This window comes from Pseudorca crassidens, chromosome 1, assembly GCF_039906515.1.
Source record: "Pseudorca crassidens isolate mPseCra1 chromosome 1, mPseCra1.hap1, whole genome shotgun sequence".
In the NCBI taxonomy this organism is placed as follows: Eukaryota; Metazoa; Chordata; class Mammalia; order Artiodactyla; family Delphinidae; genus Pseudorca; species Pseudorca crassidens.
In genome coordinates this window covers 33193899-33211076 of record NC_090296.1, presented here as the reverse complement: position 1 = coordinate 33211076, position 17178 = coordinate 33193899, and the positions used below count along the sequence as shown (strand labels likewise).

The 17178-nt window shown below is 44.6% G+C and overlaps 1 protein-coding gene across 2 annotated transcripts in view; it reads left to right on the top strand.

The window, feature by feature from the left end:
• The window catches only part of SLC39A9 (solute carrier family 39 member 9), a 48977-nt gene extending 38928 nt beyond the window's left edge, over window positions 1-10049 (top strand). For both annotated transcript variants that reach the window (XM_067732254.1, XM_067732246.1), the window contains 4 exons: window positions 2195-2263; window positions 3364-3449; window positions 3958-4092; window positions 6041-10049. In XM_067732254.1, the coding sequence (XP_067588355.1) occupies window positions 2195-2263; window positions 3364-3449; window positions 3958-4092; window positions 6041-6271 (521 nt within the window). In that variant the 3' untranslated portion in view covers window positions 6272-10049. The remainder of the gene's footprint in view (window positions 1-2194; window positions 2264-3363; window positions 3450-3957; window positions 4093-6040) is intronic.
• Window positions 10050-17178: the final 7129 nt, after the last annotated feature.

Below are 17178 nucleotides of genomic sequence, written 5' to 3'. Positions count from 1 at the left end.
GGTGTGTTGGGTCTTTGTTTCTGTGTGAGGGCTTTCTCTAGCTGTGGCGAGCGGGGGCCACTCTTCATCGCGGTGCGCGGACCTCTCACTGTCGCGGCCTCTCTTGTTGCGGAGCACAGGCTCCAGACGCGCAGGCTCAGTAGTTGTGGCTCACGGGCCCAGTTGCTCCGCAGCATGTAAGATCTTCCCAGACCAGGGCTCGATCCCGTGTCCCCTGCATTGGCAGGCAAATTCTCAACCACTGCGCCACCAGGGAAGCCCCCCTCTAATTTTTTTTAAGATGCTACTTATAATTAGACCACAAGACTGTGTAAAGAAAAGCCAAAACAAGCTTGTCACACAGTGTAATATGATCGTTCTTTCCAGTTTGGGGTGATATTGAAATATCTGTTGTCTCAGAGTGATTAGGGGCTTTAGCTTCCCTTCTTGCAGTGTTTTAATTAGAAGATAATTTTTTTTTTTTTTTTTTTTTTTTTTGCGGTACGCGGGCCTCTCACTGTTGTGGCCTCTCCCGTTGCGGAGCACAGGCTCCAGACGCGCAGGCCCAGCGGCCATGGCTCATGGGCCCAGCCGCTCCGCGGCATGTGGGATCTTCCCGGACCGGGGCACGAACCCGCATCTCCTGCATTGGCAGGCAGACTCTCAACCACTGCGCCACCAGGGATGCCCTGTATATTTCTTATAATACCTGTAATACAGATAAATACTTTTTTTAATCTCCAACAAGGATTTATTAAGCAACTGTTCGGTGACCAGTGCTATGATACATTCTATAAGACATAAAAAAATGGAAAGAAGTATAAAATTTAATTCTGTATAGTTCACAGTCAATTGGGAGGGACATATTTAAGTGAAAACAGTTTTGTGTATCTAAGGTGGAACACAGAAGAAGCCTTGAAGTAGCATGTAGAGACTGTGCATAGAGCTGTACATTTCTAGGCAAGGGGAGAGTTATTCTAGGCTGGAATTAATCTTTGATTCTTTTGCAGAGTAAGCGGTCCTAGAATTAAGACTTTGAACAATGTCTTGGTTTTGGATTGATGAGCTGGGCAGTGTAGTACATGCCAAGAATTAGGGGTGAGGAGATTTGGGGAAAGGAGAATGAGACAGTTTTTGTTAGAGGGTGTTACAGAAACTGGTTTAACTGGACTGGACAGTAAGAAATAAGATGATACCAGTTGAGGACTTCCCTGGTGGCACAGTGGTTAAGCATCTGCCTGCCAATGCAGGAGACACGGGTTCGAGCCCTGGTCTGGGAAGATCCCACATGCCACGGAGCAACGAAGCCCGTGTGCCACAGCTACTGAGCCTGTGCTCTAGAGACTGTGAGCCACAACTACTGAGCCTGCGAGCCACAACTACTGAAACCCACGTGCCTAGAGCCTGTGCTCTGCAACAAAGAAAAGCCACTACAGTGAGAAGCCTGCGCACTGCAATGAAGAGTAGTCCCTGCTCTCGCAACTAGAGAAAGCCCGTGAGCAGCAACAAAGACCCAATGCAGCCAAAAATAAATAAATTTATTTAAAAAAAAAGAGATGATACCAGTTGATAGAGGGCTCAAGACCTACTTAATAGAGCAGTTTGGACTGAATTTGAAAAGCAGCAGATTCTTAACTGACCCATCACAAGGGTGGTGATTCAGAAAGATGAATCCGACAAGGATGTGTAAGATGAATTAGGTTAGGGAGAAATGAGAGTAAGGGGAGACAACCAGATGGGAGCCTACTGCTAATTTAGGTTTGAGATGATGAAAATTTAGGTTAGGATGGTGGCAACAAAATGGAGAAAGGCAAATGTGAACGACATTTTGATGTTAGAATACAGATAAAGTTGCAGGAGGCCGGGGAGGGGGAGGGGGAGGGTAGGCAATGACAATGAGATTGGTCTAGAGAGGTGGTCAGACGCCACAGAGCACTTTCCTTGGAGAGGTGAAGCGTTAAGAGGTGTGAGGCTGTTTGGGGTGACATCTTGTCTGTTCAGGGAAGCCTGGGTCAAATGAAGAGTTTCCACCTGCCCACCTCTTCAGGACAGGGGAAACTTCCAAGCGTTTGAAGCAGAAGAAAAAGACAATAGTGAGGAGAATAATAATGTTCTACTTTAAGAGCTTTCGAAGACTTCTTCCACCCGCAGGCGAATGTTCTAATAGTTTCTGTTTCACATTGCTTCATGGCTGACTTGCGTATTTTTACTTCAGATCCAGAAACAGCAAGGCCTAGCAATTCCAAAATCACCACCACGCTGGGTCTGGTCGTCCATGCTGCAGGTAGGGTCACATTGCAGTGGAACCCCTTTCTTTTCTGTCACACAGGGACCATCCACATGAAATACTCTGGGGCTGGCCTTTTGGGGAAAGGGTTGCTTAATGAAGGCCTCCAACAGAAGCATGAGCCCTGGAGTACTCAGTGTTGGGGTTGCAATAAGAATGCTTCTGTATTTCTTAATGGATGAAAATAATTTGTGGTACATGAAAAATACATGAAATTCAAATTTCAGTGTCCATAGTAAAGTTGTATTGGAACACAGCCATGGCCACTTGTTTACGTACTATCTGTGGCTGCTTTCACACAATGGTAGAGTTGAGTAGTTGCAAGAGACCAAATGACTCACGAAGGCTAAAATTCTTCCTATCTATCCCTTTGACAAAAAGTTTGCTGACCTCTACTGTAGGATCTCATCTGCATAAGAGCCTGCTCACTTTTGTACTCAGTAGCCCTGGTGCTGGGTATCTACCCAAGTGCCAGGTGAGGCAGAGGTAGGCTGTAGAGTGTCGAAGTCTCAGCATTGCTGACAGGGCATGCCTTAGAATCATAACCAAAACTAGTCCGAGTAGTAGGGCTCTGTAAATGACAAAAGCATGTGAAAGGTGACACACTGTTATCTGGACTTTCTAGTAAAACATGCTTTTCTAACAAAAAAATTCATCCATTTCAACCACTGTTTACTCATTACGTGTAAATCATCTATGCCAAGTCGCGGTGTCTTTATTTTGGTTTTTCATCTGCAAGATGCAGAGATGCTTCCTTTAGAATTCTTTGATATTTCTGTTATTACAGTTTGATTGATTAATCAGTAGATTTTTGAGCATCATACTTTTCCAACAACAGCAACAATAACTGACAAATTGAATATTGAATAGCACCTATGCTAAGCTCTTCACCTATGTTACCTCATGAAAACCCTAGGAATACATACTTTATTGAACCCATTGTAGAAATGAGAAGGCTAAGGTTCAGAAAGGTTAAGTAACCGTCCCAGAGTCCAGTCCAGCTCTATCTGACTCTAAAGCCCACCCAGTCACTCACCAACTATTATAGTTGTTATTTATAGTTATAGTGTTTTATGTTTCACTTTTTCCAAATTCAGCTGACGGTGTTGCTTTGGGAGCAGCAGCTTCTACTTCACAAACTAGTGTCCAGTTAATTGTGTTTGTGGCAATAATGCTACATAAGGTAAGCAGAATTTTGGTGTAAGATTTGGTATTGACTACATTTATAATTAAAAATTCTCTTTGGTCATTATGTTTTTCTGGAATGGAAAGTTTTTTTAGTTATTTTCGTAATTGCGGTTCATTTTAGAGAATTGAATAAATCTGTTCATAGCTGGGTCTTCTGCTACCATTTTCTTAACCTTATACTTGAAGGGGTTTTATTTTTTATGGTCATATACACAAACTGTTAAGTCCTCTACAGATTTCTACATTTCATAGTAATTTTTGTTCATAAATATTCTTCCTTTCTTTTTACTCTTTTCTTAACTATTACACAGACACACATACATGCACACACACACACAAATGGGATATTTTCTAGCTTAGAAGAGTAATTCATAAAAGTCAAAGCCCAGACTTACTAGTATGCCTGGTTTTCTTGTATGAGAATTCAGTCAAATGATATGTACTTCATAATGTAGAAGCAATCCAAACTTCCAGAGTAACAAGGGATAGTTTTTCTTTTCCAGGCACCAGCTGCGTTTGGGCTCGTTTCCTTCTTAATGCATGCAGGCCTCGAGCGGAATCGAATCAGAAAGCACTTACTGGTCTTTGCACTGGCAGCACCAGTTATGTCCATGGTGACATACTTAGGACTAAGTAAGGTAAGTCTGACTCATTCCTAGCTTATCTAGACAAGTATCTAATTCTTTGTGATCTACTAGAAGGTGTAGTCTCTTATATTGAATTTTTCAGTTAAATTACCCCCCAAACTAAAGATAAAATTCGAATTAAAAACCTGTACAAAGTGTACATCTTAATTCCAAGTCAATCCTCTTCATAAATTTGGAGCATTTTCTTATTCATTTAATTTGAAAACTTCTTCCCCATCAGTTCCAAAAATACTTGCACAAATATATGATCTTTAAAATAATACAACTTAAACCTTATCAGACATGCTAATTTTATTTGACAGATACATAGTAAGTCACAACAGAATGTATTAAATGTTTCAGTAGGCACAGGAAGAGTGAGGGAGGGACAAGGTTGCAGCAGCTTTGAGAGCAGTAAGCGATGAGCAGAGATCTCTGTATTCAGCTGAGACTCAGATTCTTCTACTCCCAGCTCCCATATCACTGCATGTTAAGTACCCAGGGCTTCGTCATTGCACTCAGTGTAGCTCCAGACCTGAAGTGGCATGTGTCGCTTGTCACCTCAGAGCCCGGGCATTCTGCTCTGTTGCTCCAGTTGGACCTTTCCACGCTTTATAATTTTGTCCACTAGGGCCGCAGTTCTTAGCAGCAGCCTTACCCATTTTACTTAAATATCAATTGGCAGGCAACAGGAGGAAAGTCTTAGAACCAAACCAACTCAGGGCTAGTTCCTGGAAACCACTTTCCCCCACTGTCTCTGAAGGTCACTGATTCTTCTGAGCGTCATTCAATTCGTATTTGATATAGTAAAATTGGTGTTGAAAGGAACATATGAGCAATGAGATGGTTAAAGAATGGTTAAGTTCCTGTTAATCAAGGGTTAGTTGATCTGGACTGCTAACACCTGATTGTGAGCTTTATCGTCTTTTAGTCACTGAGCAATACATAGTTCCCTTTTAAATATTACCCTATTGGGACTTCCCTGGTGGTCCAGTGAGTAAGACTCCATGTTGGCAAGGCAGGGGGTCTGGGGTCGATCCCTGGTCGGGGGACTAGATCCTGCATGCATGCCGTGACTAAAAGATCTCACATGCTGCAACTAAGACCCAGTGCAGCCTAAATAAATAAATATTACCCTATTTATTACTGCATTGATCAATATAAGTTTTTAGAACTTTTGAGAGGAAGGTATGATAATTTTGGAGGCATGGAGTTACATATTACATTTATGGCATGTTCTTAAATTTTCAATTAATTGTCTTAGTAGGTCCACTTTTTTCATTTAAAAAATTGAAATGAGGGCTTCCCTGGTGGCACAGTGGTTGAGAGTCCACCTGCCGATGCAGGGGACACGGGTTCGTGCCCCGGTCCGGGAAGATCCTACATGCTGTGGAGCGGCTGGGCCCGTGAGCCATGGCCGCTGAGCCTGCGCGTCCAGAGCCTGTGCTCCGCAACGGGAGAGGCCACAACAGTGAGAGGCCTGCATACAGCAAAAAAAAAAAAAAAAAAAAAAAAAAATTGAAATGAATTGTATAAAGATTAGCTTACGAGATATTTCTAGGCTCTGTGAGGGCAAGTACTGTGTCTCGAGTCCCACTGTATCTCAGGCACTGGCCTAGAGCCTGGTGCATATGGCATATTTGTTAATATTAGTAGAATAAATGAATGAATGTATGAACTTTGATATCTGCATTAATGCTGTTGATTCCATCTTAATAATATAGGCCAAACCTGTTCAACCAGACTTGAAGTTTGTTTGAAAAAGTAATTGTGTACATCACCAATAGTCTTAAACCCTTGTTTGGAAGCTTCCCATAAATAACAAGATCGTTCTGATCTCAGGATGTCCCCGGTGCCCCAGATAACACGAGTTATGAATATTGGGTATTTTTTTCTTGGGACTTCTTCCTGCCTCTGGATTTTACTTGACTTAATTTTTCTTCTCTATCTTACTTCACAGAGCAGTAAAGAAGCCCTTTCAGAGGTCAATGCCACTGGAGTGGCCATGCTTTTCTCTGCTGGGACATTTCTTTATGTTGCCACGGTGCATGTCCTCCCTGAGGTAGGCGGAATGGGGCACAGCCACAAACCCGACCCCGCTGGAGGGAGAGGCCTCAGCCGCCTGGAGGTAGCAGCCCTGGTTCTGGGCTGCCTCATCCCGCTCGCTCTGTCAGTAGGACACCAGCACTGACTGTTGAGGGTCCAGCCTCAGGCCATGGCCGTTTTCCATCCAGTGAGAACAGCCAGCACGTGACAGCTGCTCACTTCCTCAGTCTCTTGTCTCGCCTTGCCCATCTCCACCCGTAACCCTAAAGATTCTGGAGGGAGGTGAGATGAAAACCTGGAGTAATGGAAAGCTTTTCGAGTAGAAACAACACACTGCGAAGGATACAGACATTCCATGTGTTGTCTTTTCAAGGGCCCTTGGCATTTTGAGTTTTGTTGTTTCCCTTAACCCTATTCTCAGGGAAGATGGAATTTAGTTTTAAGGAAAAGTGGAGACCTTCATACTCATAATGAAATAATTATGAAAGTACAGTGTTCTGTAATTAAGCTAAATCTCTTTCTTAGTTTCGAGGCTCTGCCACTTTAATCCATTGATTTTTAACATGGTTCTCGCCGTGTAAGTCTGGTGCTTTAGCATCTATGCCACATCTATGCCTTGAATGAAGGTCATAATGCCCACTGTCTTAGATGCTAAAGATAAGTAGTTCATTTGGGGCTAGAGTCAGGAAAAGGACGGCAAGACACATTGAAAGCTGACTTTTTACTTGAGAGAGAGATCCACTGAAGAGAGTATGTCTGGAGAGTCTTTTAAACACCTCCTTCTGCACTTGTCTCTTTAAAGAGAGCCTGCCATTCCATCAATGGAGCAACAGAGGTGGACTAGCTTTTAAAGAGGTAACTAGTGTTTTATAAAGCATTTCTTTTCAAGTTCTCCTTTGTGTAGAGTAGCTGCCTGTACAGCACATTCTTTATAGAGGAGCCAGGTTCTAGTAGGTGGGCTTTCCTTAGGCATAGGCTTTCCTTCAGGAACAGTCAGGTCCCAAAGTATCTTTGGAAATTAAAGGGGATTCAATTATAAGTGAATTCGGATAGTTACTGACATCTTTGTAATAACCTTTTTAAAAGTAAGATTACCAAAACCTATGTTGTCCTTTTTTTGTCTCTTTAAGTATTTATCTTAGCAGACCAGCAGTCCCTCTGGCAAAATACTTGGTGCCCCTTGGGGACTGCTAGGTCAGTGTCACATAAGCACCTGTAGCAGTGAAGAAAGTCAAGATGTATCATAAATGGGAAGTGTTTGCCTGTTGATTTAAAGCTTATTAAAATCATGTCTTTTGTCTCTTCATCTTTTCCATGCTTTTCTCCTAACTTTTCCCTCCAGCCCTTCCTCGCTACAATTTGCTGCTTACTGCTGGTGGTGATGTTAATATTTGTGAGTTGAGTTCTCTCATCAGGACAACCACTTCTTGAACTGTGATGATGAAGATAGTCTCGTGTCTGTTCTTTATTCCTTTCAGTGAAGTTACCTTTGTGTCAAATGCAGCTTTATTAAGCCCTTAAAATATCACTTCCTCATATGTGAGATGACACAATCACTAATATTCTGGTAATTTAAACAATTGAGATAGTAAAAGTGTTAAGCAAACTAGGATAATTTTTCCATATTTGCCAAAATCCCTGTAAACCTTGTGTTATCAAATAAGTATATGATATATTGTTAATTTATTTTGACTTTCTGTACCATTTCACACCACATTACAGAAAGGGGGAACCAAGACTGTTTTCGTCAGGGCATTGGATTTAGGAGTTTGTAAAACATTTTATAGGACACATAAGCCAGCATGCCCAGGATATCTTTATTTCCTTCCTAGATTTGTTACTGGGTCAGCAGCTGGGGAAAAAGAGCTTGAGAGCCCTCTGCTGGCTGTGGACCAAAGTAGCATAAACAGGATCTGGTTCTGGATGGTGGCTGGCAGCCATTGTGTACGACATTAAAACCAACAGAAGGTACAGTATGAAAGTCTACGTGACTTTCCTGATAACAACTCTGACTTAGGAGAGTCCTAGGGTTTCATCTGGTCCTTCAAAATAACACGGTTGCCTTGACTCTACCCGGAAATTTACTTAGTTAAGTAAATAGCTCATTTTAGTGTCTGGTTCGGTTTGGATAGCGGCACTTTCTATCATATTGTTGTGTGCAATGATCAGAAATTTGTTCTGCTGGCCAAAGCCTCTTTCAGCAGTGCCTTGCCATCACACTTAAAAGTTTGGCTACAATATCTTGCTGGGTAGGGCCTTGAACTCTGGCAAGGATCAGACCATCTAACTTCCAAATTTGCCTTCCCCTCTGGACCTCACATTAACAAGCAAACCTTTCACGGCCTATCAGCTCTCAAGAGCTATGGGCTTTCCCAGATTTTAAAGCTGCTGCCTCGGAACCACTTACTTCCGTCCTGGTCAGCAGGCAGAAATAGCCATACTAATCTTACAGGGCTCAATGCATCTCAAGGCAGCAAGGAACCGAGCAGCGTGGCAGAGGCCTCCTTCACGGGGGGAAGAACTTGCTCATGGTGGGCAGTGTCCCAGGAGAGGTCACACTGATGGTCACTTATTGGCACATTTCAGTTCCATTTTCCTCTTGTTTAAAACTGCCTCCTTCGATGTGGATGCCTTAATGCTCTCACACATTTGAAAACCTTGGCAATACTTAAGTTGCTGCCGTGATTACAGATGGAATTATTGGCTACCAGAGAGATGCAATTGATGATGAAAAGCATGGCCCTTACTTCCTCATAACCAAAGTTAATCTGAATTGCAATTTGACTCCCTTTCCTCGGTAGGGATAGACTTTCTTCAGATCTCAAGTGCTCTCTTAAATGGCAGATTAAGTTGAAAAACACTACTGATGCATTCCCATCACTTGTTCGCCAGTGAATTGCTTGTCAGTTCCCATATCCCCAAAGTAGCGATGTTCCAGGTCTGATGGCTTTCCTGTGCATGCTATTGCCAGATTTCATTTTTTAGGCAAAGGTTCTGCACTGGAGTGTAGAGAGTTGGAAACAGTACCACCTACAGAGGCTATGTTGTTCTCTCTTCCCCTCATCACCTTTTTATTTCCCTATTCAAGACAGCCAAGTCTGTTCCTGTATTTTGAATCATTAGAAAAATGAGAGAGATGGCTGTTTTGAGTGGTCAGTTCTTTGTAGAAAGGAGAAAATGTAATTGTGTTTTTTACCGGCCTATTTCTAAGTGTCATTGCCTGGTTTTTCTCTTTTTCAAGGATTAGAACTCGGAGGACATGCCAGCCTCTCAGACACATGGTAGCTAGGTACTGAACGTGGGAACTGTATGTATGTCAACAGCACAAGCCCCCAAAGAACGTTCCTGTCTATGGGGCCCCCTTGGGAGACTGAGAATAATGACCGGCTTCATCCAAAACTGCTGTAGGGCAAGGCGAGAACTCTATAGGCGTTCCACAGGGGTACCTTCCTTACATTACAAAACTTCTGCTCAATACACAATGGTCCACATAACCCCAAGAGCACTGTTGGAGATGCTATGAAATTAAAACCAGTGATGTAGCCCCTTTGTACCTGAGACATCTAGATTCACCTGAGGAGACCTGAGGGAAATGTATGACTTGCATAAAAGGGCTAGACAACCATTAGGAATTTTCTAGATATGCCCAGCCTAACACACGGAGGTTGGCTTTGATCTGTTTTCTCATAGCATCTTCTACCAAGTTGGAAGTCTCGTGGGACAACACTGCAGTTCCCCTGGTTCAGTAGCCTGAACAGTGATTTTAAATGTCCCCTTTTCTGGATCCTTTGTAAACATGAAATCATTCCATGGATGGCTGCCTTATAATTTTGTCTCTTTCCACTTTAATTGTGAATGGTTTAAAAAAATGTTTTTGCTGTTTTCTGGTTTATTTTATGATATTAAATTTTTATTAGTGCATAGCTTATGTGAGTGGTTCATTACTTATCCTCTCGGCAGTTTTCTTTTTCTGTTTGATGACCAGACTGGACCCACATTCGAACATCAGAAAAGGTAATGAAAAGTTTTGAGGGACAGTGGAAAGATGTGTCTATATGTACATCCTTTAGGGAAGGAGGGAAGGAAAGGAGGAGGGGAGATTAAGCACTCAATACACCATCTGCCCCAAAAGATAGCAATTTATTGACAGTTTTTTTCCATGGCCATTGTTGTTAGCAAATATTATTTACGAAGGTAGCCATTTAATCCCAGAAAAAAGAAGCAGGCCAATAGATCCCAGTCACAGTGGGTGCATTTCAAAGGGCACAGTTACTAATATGAGTGTGTAGACGCTATGAACAACTGACTCTGGAAATAGAGATTTCAATAGAAGTGCAATTTGTGAATTTTATAAGTGTTTTCTCCCTCTGTAGACTTTAGTACTAGATCTCATTTTTTAACTGATATACCGATAAACGCTCTGTATAGCAATGTATCATTTAAATGTATAGCTTATGTTTATTCATTAGATTTCATTATCACTGGTCTACTTTGTGCTGACTTTCTATATGTATCACGTGTGCTACAGCTAGTTACAAAGATTGTGCCCAGAGTGTTACATGTTGCCTGAAAACCTTTCCTCATAAATAAGAAAATAGGCCAAAAGGACATGGTATTTATGATTCCTGCCATCTCTGATGGAAGCTTTCAGGTGAAGTGCCTCATCCCTCTTTTGCCTTAAGCAGTGGTTGTGAAATCTTCAGAAGCCAGCATTACTAAGTAACAGCCCTTTCATCCTGCTGCCCTGAGATCAAAATGTATATAGATGTATGTGTATACATGTACATATTTACACGTGTCTATATACAGTTCTAGCCAAAATAGCCAGCAATCCTTATTCTGTTTAATTTCTAATTCTTACAAGCTAGAGCTGCATCCTGCAGTGTAGTTTTTAGGAAATGAGCCTGCTTTGTGTCCCACTCTGGTTGCCCCGTGTCGAGAACACCCCTCCTCCAGCTCCCTCACCTCCTCCAGGTCTTGGTCCAGAGTCTCCTTCAATTAGGCCTCCTGTGACCACTGTATTTAAAACTGTAATCTGCTCACCCCCGCCCCAGTGTTCTTTACCCTGCTATTTCTTTTTTTTTTTTTTTTTTGCGCTACGCAGTCCTCTCACTGTTGCAGCCTCTCCTGCAGGCTCCGGACGCGCAGGCTCAGCGGCCACGGCTTATGGGCCCAGCCGCCGGGGCATGAACCCGCTTCCCCTGCATCGGCAGGCGGACTCTCAACCACTGCACCACCAGGAAAGCCCATACCCTATTTCTTTTTCTGTAGCACTGATCACCTTTTAATCTGCTTTATAATATATGTCTTTGTTTTGTCCCTCTTCCCTGCTGAAATATAAGCTCCAGGGAGCTAGGTTCTCAAAAAATATGTTGTTAAATGAATTGGTCTGCCCTGAGGGGGCAATTTTTTCATGATCTGTGCTCTCCCCTCCTTTTCCCCCACCAGCTTCTGCCCTGATTCATGGCAGAATCAGCTGCTGGCCTTATGTGTAGCTCCGCCTTTGTCTCACACTGAAGCCAGGGCTGCTTGGGAGTTAGCAAAGGGGCGGGGAGTCAGGGCAGGAGACTGAGCATATAGGTGGGCAATTAACTGGGTTCAGGTTACTAATCCAGTACTAACTAATGTTAGTAAGGTACTATGTGACTGATTTAGGGATCAGAAAACCTGGTTCTCCTTTCTGGCTTAGCTACTGATTTCTGTTGCAATGATAGCCATTGCCCATTTCTGTAAATTTTGGATAAGGACGTGAGTGAAAGCATGTGTCCCAATCTGGTTGCCTCATTCATAAAGGGATCCTGACAAATTCTAGAGCCGTCAGAGGAGGGAGCCCAGTGGAGAGGGGATGGGAAGCCAGGGCCTTGGAGGCGGTGTAGAAGGGACTGGATTGTTTACTTATGTCTGGAATGCTCTTGGGGACAGAATTTGATAACCATCACCAGATACTTCAAGGGCTGTCAGGTGCAGGAGGGTATAGATACCATATTCTCCAGTGGGTGGAACAGGAAGTAGACTGAGCCCCCCACCTCTCCTCCACTAACCCACCTCTTCATTCAGCAGGGTTAACAGCCCTTCCTATGGACGAGGCACTCCTCAGAGCTGAGTGTACAGAAGGCAATAAGGGTCAGTTCCAGTCCTTAAAGAGCTCATGCTTCAGTGAGGCATTCGAACAAGGAAACAGTTGGCAATGCTGGGAGCCAAGGCAATGCTGGGCGCTCAGAGAACACCTGGGGGCAAGGAACCCAGGGTGGGCTTCAGGGAGAACATCAGAGGGAGATAGCACCTGCGCTGAACTCAAAGGCTGAGCAGAATGAGCTAGTGAAGGTGGGAAAGAGAGGACCCACGAGGGCAGAGGCCTGGTGGCACAAGAAGATGGACTCCGCCTAGGAGGTGCCACGGCTGGAGGACAGGGGAGGTGAGAGCTAGTGTGCAAGACATGCTGGCTCCCTAGGTGACTTCGAAGCTTCCAGATTTGAAATCCTACAGGTAATTGGGCCCAGCCAGGGTCTTTGTAATTCCTGCCTCAACTGCCACTCCCGGGTGCAGTCCGGCTGGCCTCAGCTCCTGTCACAACACGATGACTTGTGGAGGTAGAAGTCTGCACTCTGGTGGCTCTGCTGGTACCTCAAGGTGGGGCTTGGTGACTTTCCCTCCCTCATCCCTGCTTGCCTTCCCCACTTCCTGGCTGGGGCCCAAGGACTCCCTCCTTCCACTTCTGAACATTGGTGTTAGTTATATTCAGAGGACCTGACCCGGCCTGGGAGGGGTGCCCCATCTTCCTTCTCTCTTCGCTTCACCCTCCCCAACTCTCTGGTTTACTTAAGGGGACTTGCCCTGGATCAGGAAGTGTCCTGCCTACCATCTTCCTTTGTTACCACTGTCTCACCAGAGCCTCCACCCTCCACCTCTTGTTTCCTCCCCCGCTCCAGCCCCTGTGTGAAATGAGTCTTCCCCTGTGCTGACGGTGGGGTGGGACTGGGAATGTGAGTAGAACCTGTGTTACCTTCTCCTCTTCTGTCTCTGCCCTTCGCCTGCTCAGTACTTTGAGAAATCAGAAAAGAACATGCTATTGGACCTAGAAGAAAGAGTCCAAGGATGACGTGATGCTGAGAGTTGGAAGGGCCCGTTTTGATATATGAAGGGGCCCTTCATATATCAAATATCATATATGATATATATGAAGTCACAAACGTTTCAAAGTAACTTGCCCAAGGTCTTTTCACTGAGTCAAGATGGAGCTACCACTGGTACCCAAGCCCCTGGCACCTGGTCCCATGAACTGCTGGCTCTGTTCTAGAGGAGGAACCAGCATCCTGGCTCTCCCTCAGACGTTCTGGGAGTGTGTGAGATTGTGACAACAAATGGCTATGGGCTTTTTGGTCAGATTGAACACCGCCCCCCGTCCCCTAATAAAATATTATATTCAATACTTGTTCTTAGAAGCCAAATTAATGTTTACATTTGAGTCTACACATCACCCACGAGGGGGAGCCCTTTGTACCTTCAGTGTTTCTGAGCAGCGTGCTGTCCTCAGCAATGCCGTTGGGTACCAAGAGCCCGCGTCAGTGCAGTGAAAAGGCTGGCAGGGCAGGAGATCCTTGGCCACCCCCAGAAATACCTCACACTGGCAACCTTGAGTGTGAGCAGGTGTTTGGCAGAGAGGGTAGAAGCCTAGCAAGAGGCTGACCCTGCTGATGAGAACAGAGCTGTCTAGTTTGGTGCAATGGCCTCTCGGTCTCAAGACGTTTAGAATGGGGATTTGCCCGGGGCCCACACGTGCGCTCCTTTGATCCCCCATCCCCTTCGTCCTTCGGCTGCTGGCTTTGACCTTACCCGTGGTGCCATTTACCCCCCTCCCTTCCCCCTCGGGTTCCCCTGCGGGCAGCCAAGCCCTGCCCCTTAGTATAGGCGTCTGAGACCTACCCTTGGTCATAGGAAATGCAGTCAAAGTGGAATACAATTCGATAAAAAGAGGTAAGTGTTTCAGTCCTCAGAAGGGGTGGCATCAGAAAGGGCTTCACAAAAGAAGAGTCATTTGAGCTGAATCTTGAAGTAGGATTTGGGGAAGTTAAGAAAGACATTCTAGACTGAGAGAACAAGTGAAAAGAAGATGTGAAAGCGCGTGGTAGTCTCCTCAGAATATTAGAACGGGTGTGGCTGGAGCAGAGAATGTGGGATAAGGTGACAAGGGGTGACCGTGACAATAAGTTGGGACCAGGTTGTGGAGGGTATTAGTCAAAGGTCAGGAGCTGGCAGCTGAAGTTGAAGGAATGGAGACCCATTCCAGGGTTTTAAACAGGAGGCTCATATGATCACCTTTGAGTCTTGAGAAGATCATGTGAGTGAGGGTGACAAGCTGAGATTCCTTCGGGGATCCTGCTGTAGGTGGGGAGTCATTTGAAAAGGCTTTTCAGGGGTACAAGCGGAAGAGGACTGACTACATGAAGCAAGCTGGGAAGCCCAGAGAAGTCCAATGATTGTTCTCAGTTCACACAGCTAATGGCAGAACCTGGAATTAAACCCACTTTAACGCTAAAAGCAGGCGACAAGCCTGCCGTCTAAAGATTGTTTCATGGCCATTCTCAGCCACCCCACAGATTCTGTTTTGTAGATGAGGGTCAGCTGAGGGCCTGAGAAGTCAGTCTCCACTCAGGTGGCAAATTGAAACAAGAAACTGGCGTCTGAACGGGCCAAGTGAAGACAAATCAGTTCACTAAGCATTTGCTGAGCGCCTACTACACGCCCTGGACCCTCTCTTCAAGGAGCTCACAGTCTGGAAGGGACATACACAGAAAAACTCCAAACAAGGCAGACAGACACGTGCTAGGATGGAAGGATGGGCAAAGGTCCCCAGGAACCAAGAGGAGAGTGTAGTTTCAGCTGAATTGGTTCCATACCCTGTGGAATCCCGGACAGGAGCCTGAATGATGGAATTAGCGTTGGAGGAGGAAAAGAGCTTCTATGGAAGAGATTTGATACTATAGCAAGGCCTGGCCTGGAGCCCAGATCTTTTCTGTTTCTTCTGCTTCTTGGCCCTATAGGCATACTTGGGCTGGGCCGAGCCATCAGACCGACACGGGCACCAGGACAGCTCAGGGAACCTGCAGTAGAAGTGTTCCTGGGTCCTTCACTTGGCATCAGCCTGGCTTGCTTGCCTGAGGGTGGGGTCAGGGTCAGAGAGGGCTGAGGGCTGAGGAGATGGCACTATGGGAAGAGCTACTTCTGTCCAAGTTGCTGGGAGCTTTTGAGGCCCAATCAGGATGTGACTCCAGGAAGACCCTTGTCACTGTTCCCTGTCTGAGAATGTCTTCCTGCCCATCCCTGGCCGGAGTGCGTTAAGTAAGACTCTGTGTCTGGCTCGCTCTGGCTGAAGTGTAAGATCAGAGAGCTGGATCACTGTCAGTACTCACACATTTAACTACCATGGGCTGGTCATATACAACAGCCATGCTAATACCTGTTTCATGGAACAATGGTGACCATCACATGAGCCTGCAGATCATGGATAAAAGCAACATTATGAAAATGTATGTTCTTTTTCACAGTAAAGAAAACAATCAACAAAATGGAAAAAAAACAAAAAAAACTATGGAATGGGAGAAATGATTTGCAAACAATTTATCTGATAAAGGGTTAACATCCAAAATATGTAAGGAACTCATACAACTCAATAGCAAAAAAGCAACCTGATTAAAAAGTGGGCAAGGGCTTCCCTGGTGGCGCAGTGGTTGAGAGTCCGCCTGCCGATGCAGGGGACACGGGTTCGTGCCCCGGTCCGGGAAGATCCCACATGCCGCGGAGTGGCTGGGCCCGTGAGCCATGGCCACTGAGCCTGCACGTCTGGAGCCTGTGCTCTGCAACAGGAGAGGCCACAACAGTGAGAGGCCACAACAGTGAGAGGCCCGCATACCACAAAAAAAAAAAAAAAAAAAAAAAAATGGGCAAGTGACCTGAATAGACATATTTCTAAAGAAGAAATACAAATGGCCAACAGGTACATGAAAAGGTGTTCAGCATCACTAATCATCAGGGAAATGCAAATCAAAACCACAATGAGGGCTTCCCTGGTGGCGCAGTGGTTGAGAGTCCACCTGCCGATGCAGGGGACGTGGGTTCGTGCCCCGGTCCGGGAGGATCCCACATGCCGTGGAGCGGGTGGGCCTGTGAGCCATGGCCGCTGAGCCTGTGCGTCCGGAGCCTGTGCTCCGCAACGGGAGAGGCCACAACAGTGAGAGGCCCGCGTACTGCAAAAAAAAAAAAAAAAAAAAAAAAACCCCAAAAAACACCACAATGAGATAGCACTTCACACCTGTTAGGATGGCTATTCTCATTAAGAGAAGAGATGAGTATTTGTGAGGATGTAGAGAAAAGGGAACCCTTGTACACTGTTGGTGGGAATGTAAATTGGTACAGTCACTATGGAATACAGTATGGAGGTTCCTCAAAAAATTAAAAATAGAACTACCATATGACCCAGCAATTCCACTTCTGGAATATATATCCAAAGGAAATGAAATCAGTGGATTAAAGAGCTATCTGCATTCCCATGTTCATTGCAGCATTATTTACAATAGCCAAGATATGGAAACAACTGAAAGTGTCTGTTGACGGCTGAATGGAGAAAGAACATTTCACACACACACACACACACACACACACACACACACACACACTGGAATATTATTTTACCATAAAAAAAAAGGAAATTCTGCCATTTGCAGCAACGTGGATGAACCTGGAGGACATTATGCTAAGTGAAATAAGTCAGACACAGAAAGACAAATACTGTATGATTTCACTTATCTGTGGAATCTAAAAAAGTCAAATTCATAGAACCAGACAGTAGAACAGTGGTTGCCAGGGGCTGGAAGGTGGGAGAAATGGGGAGATGTTGGTCAAAGGGTAAAACTTTCAGTTATAAGATGAATAAGTCCTGGAGATATAATATACACTTAATAATACTGTATTGTATACTTGAAATTTGCCAACAGAGTAGATCTTTTTTAAAAATTTATTTTATTGATGTATAGTTGATTTACAATGTTGTGTTAA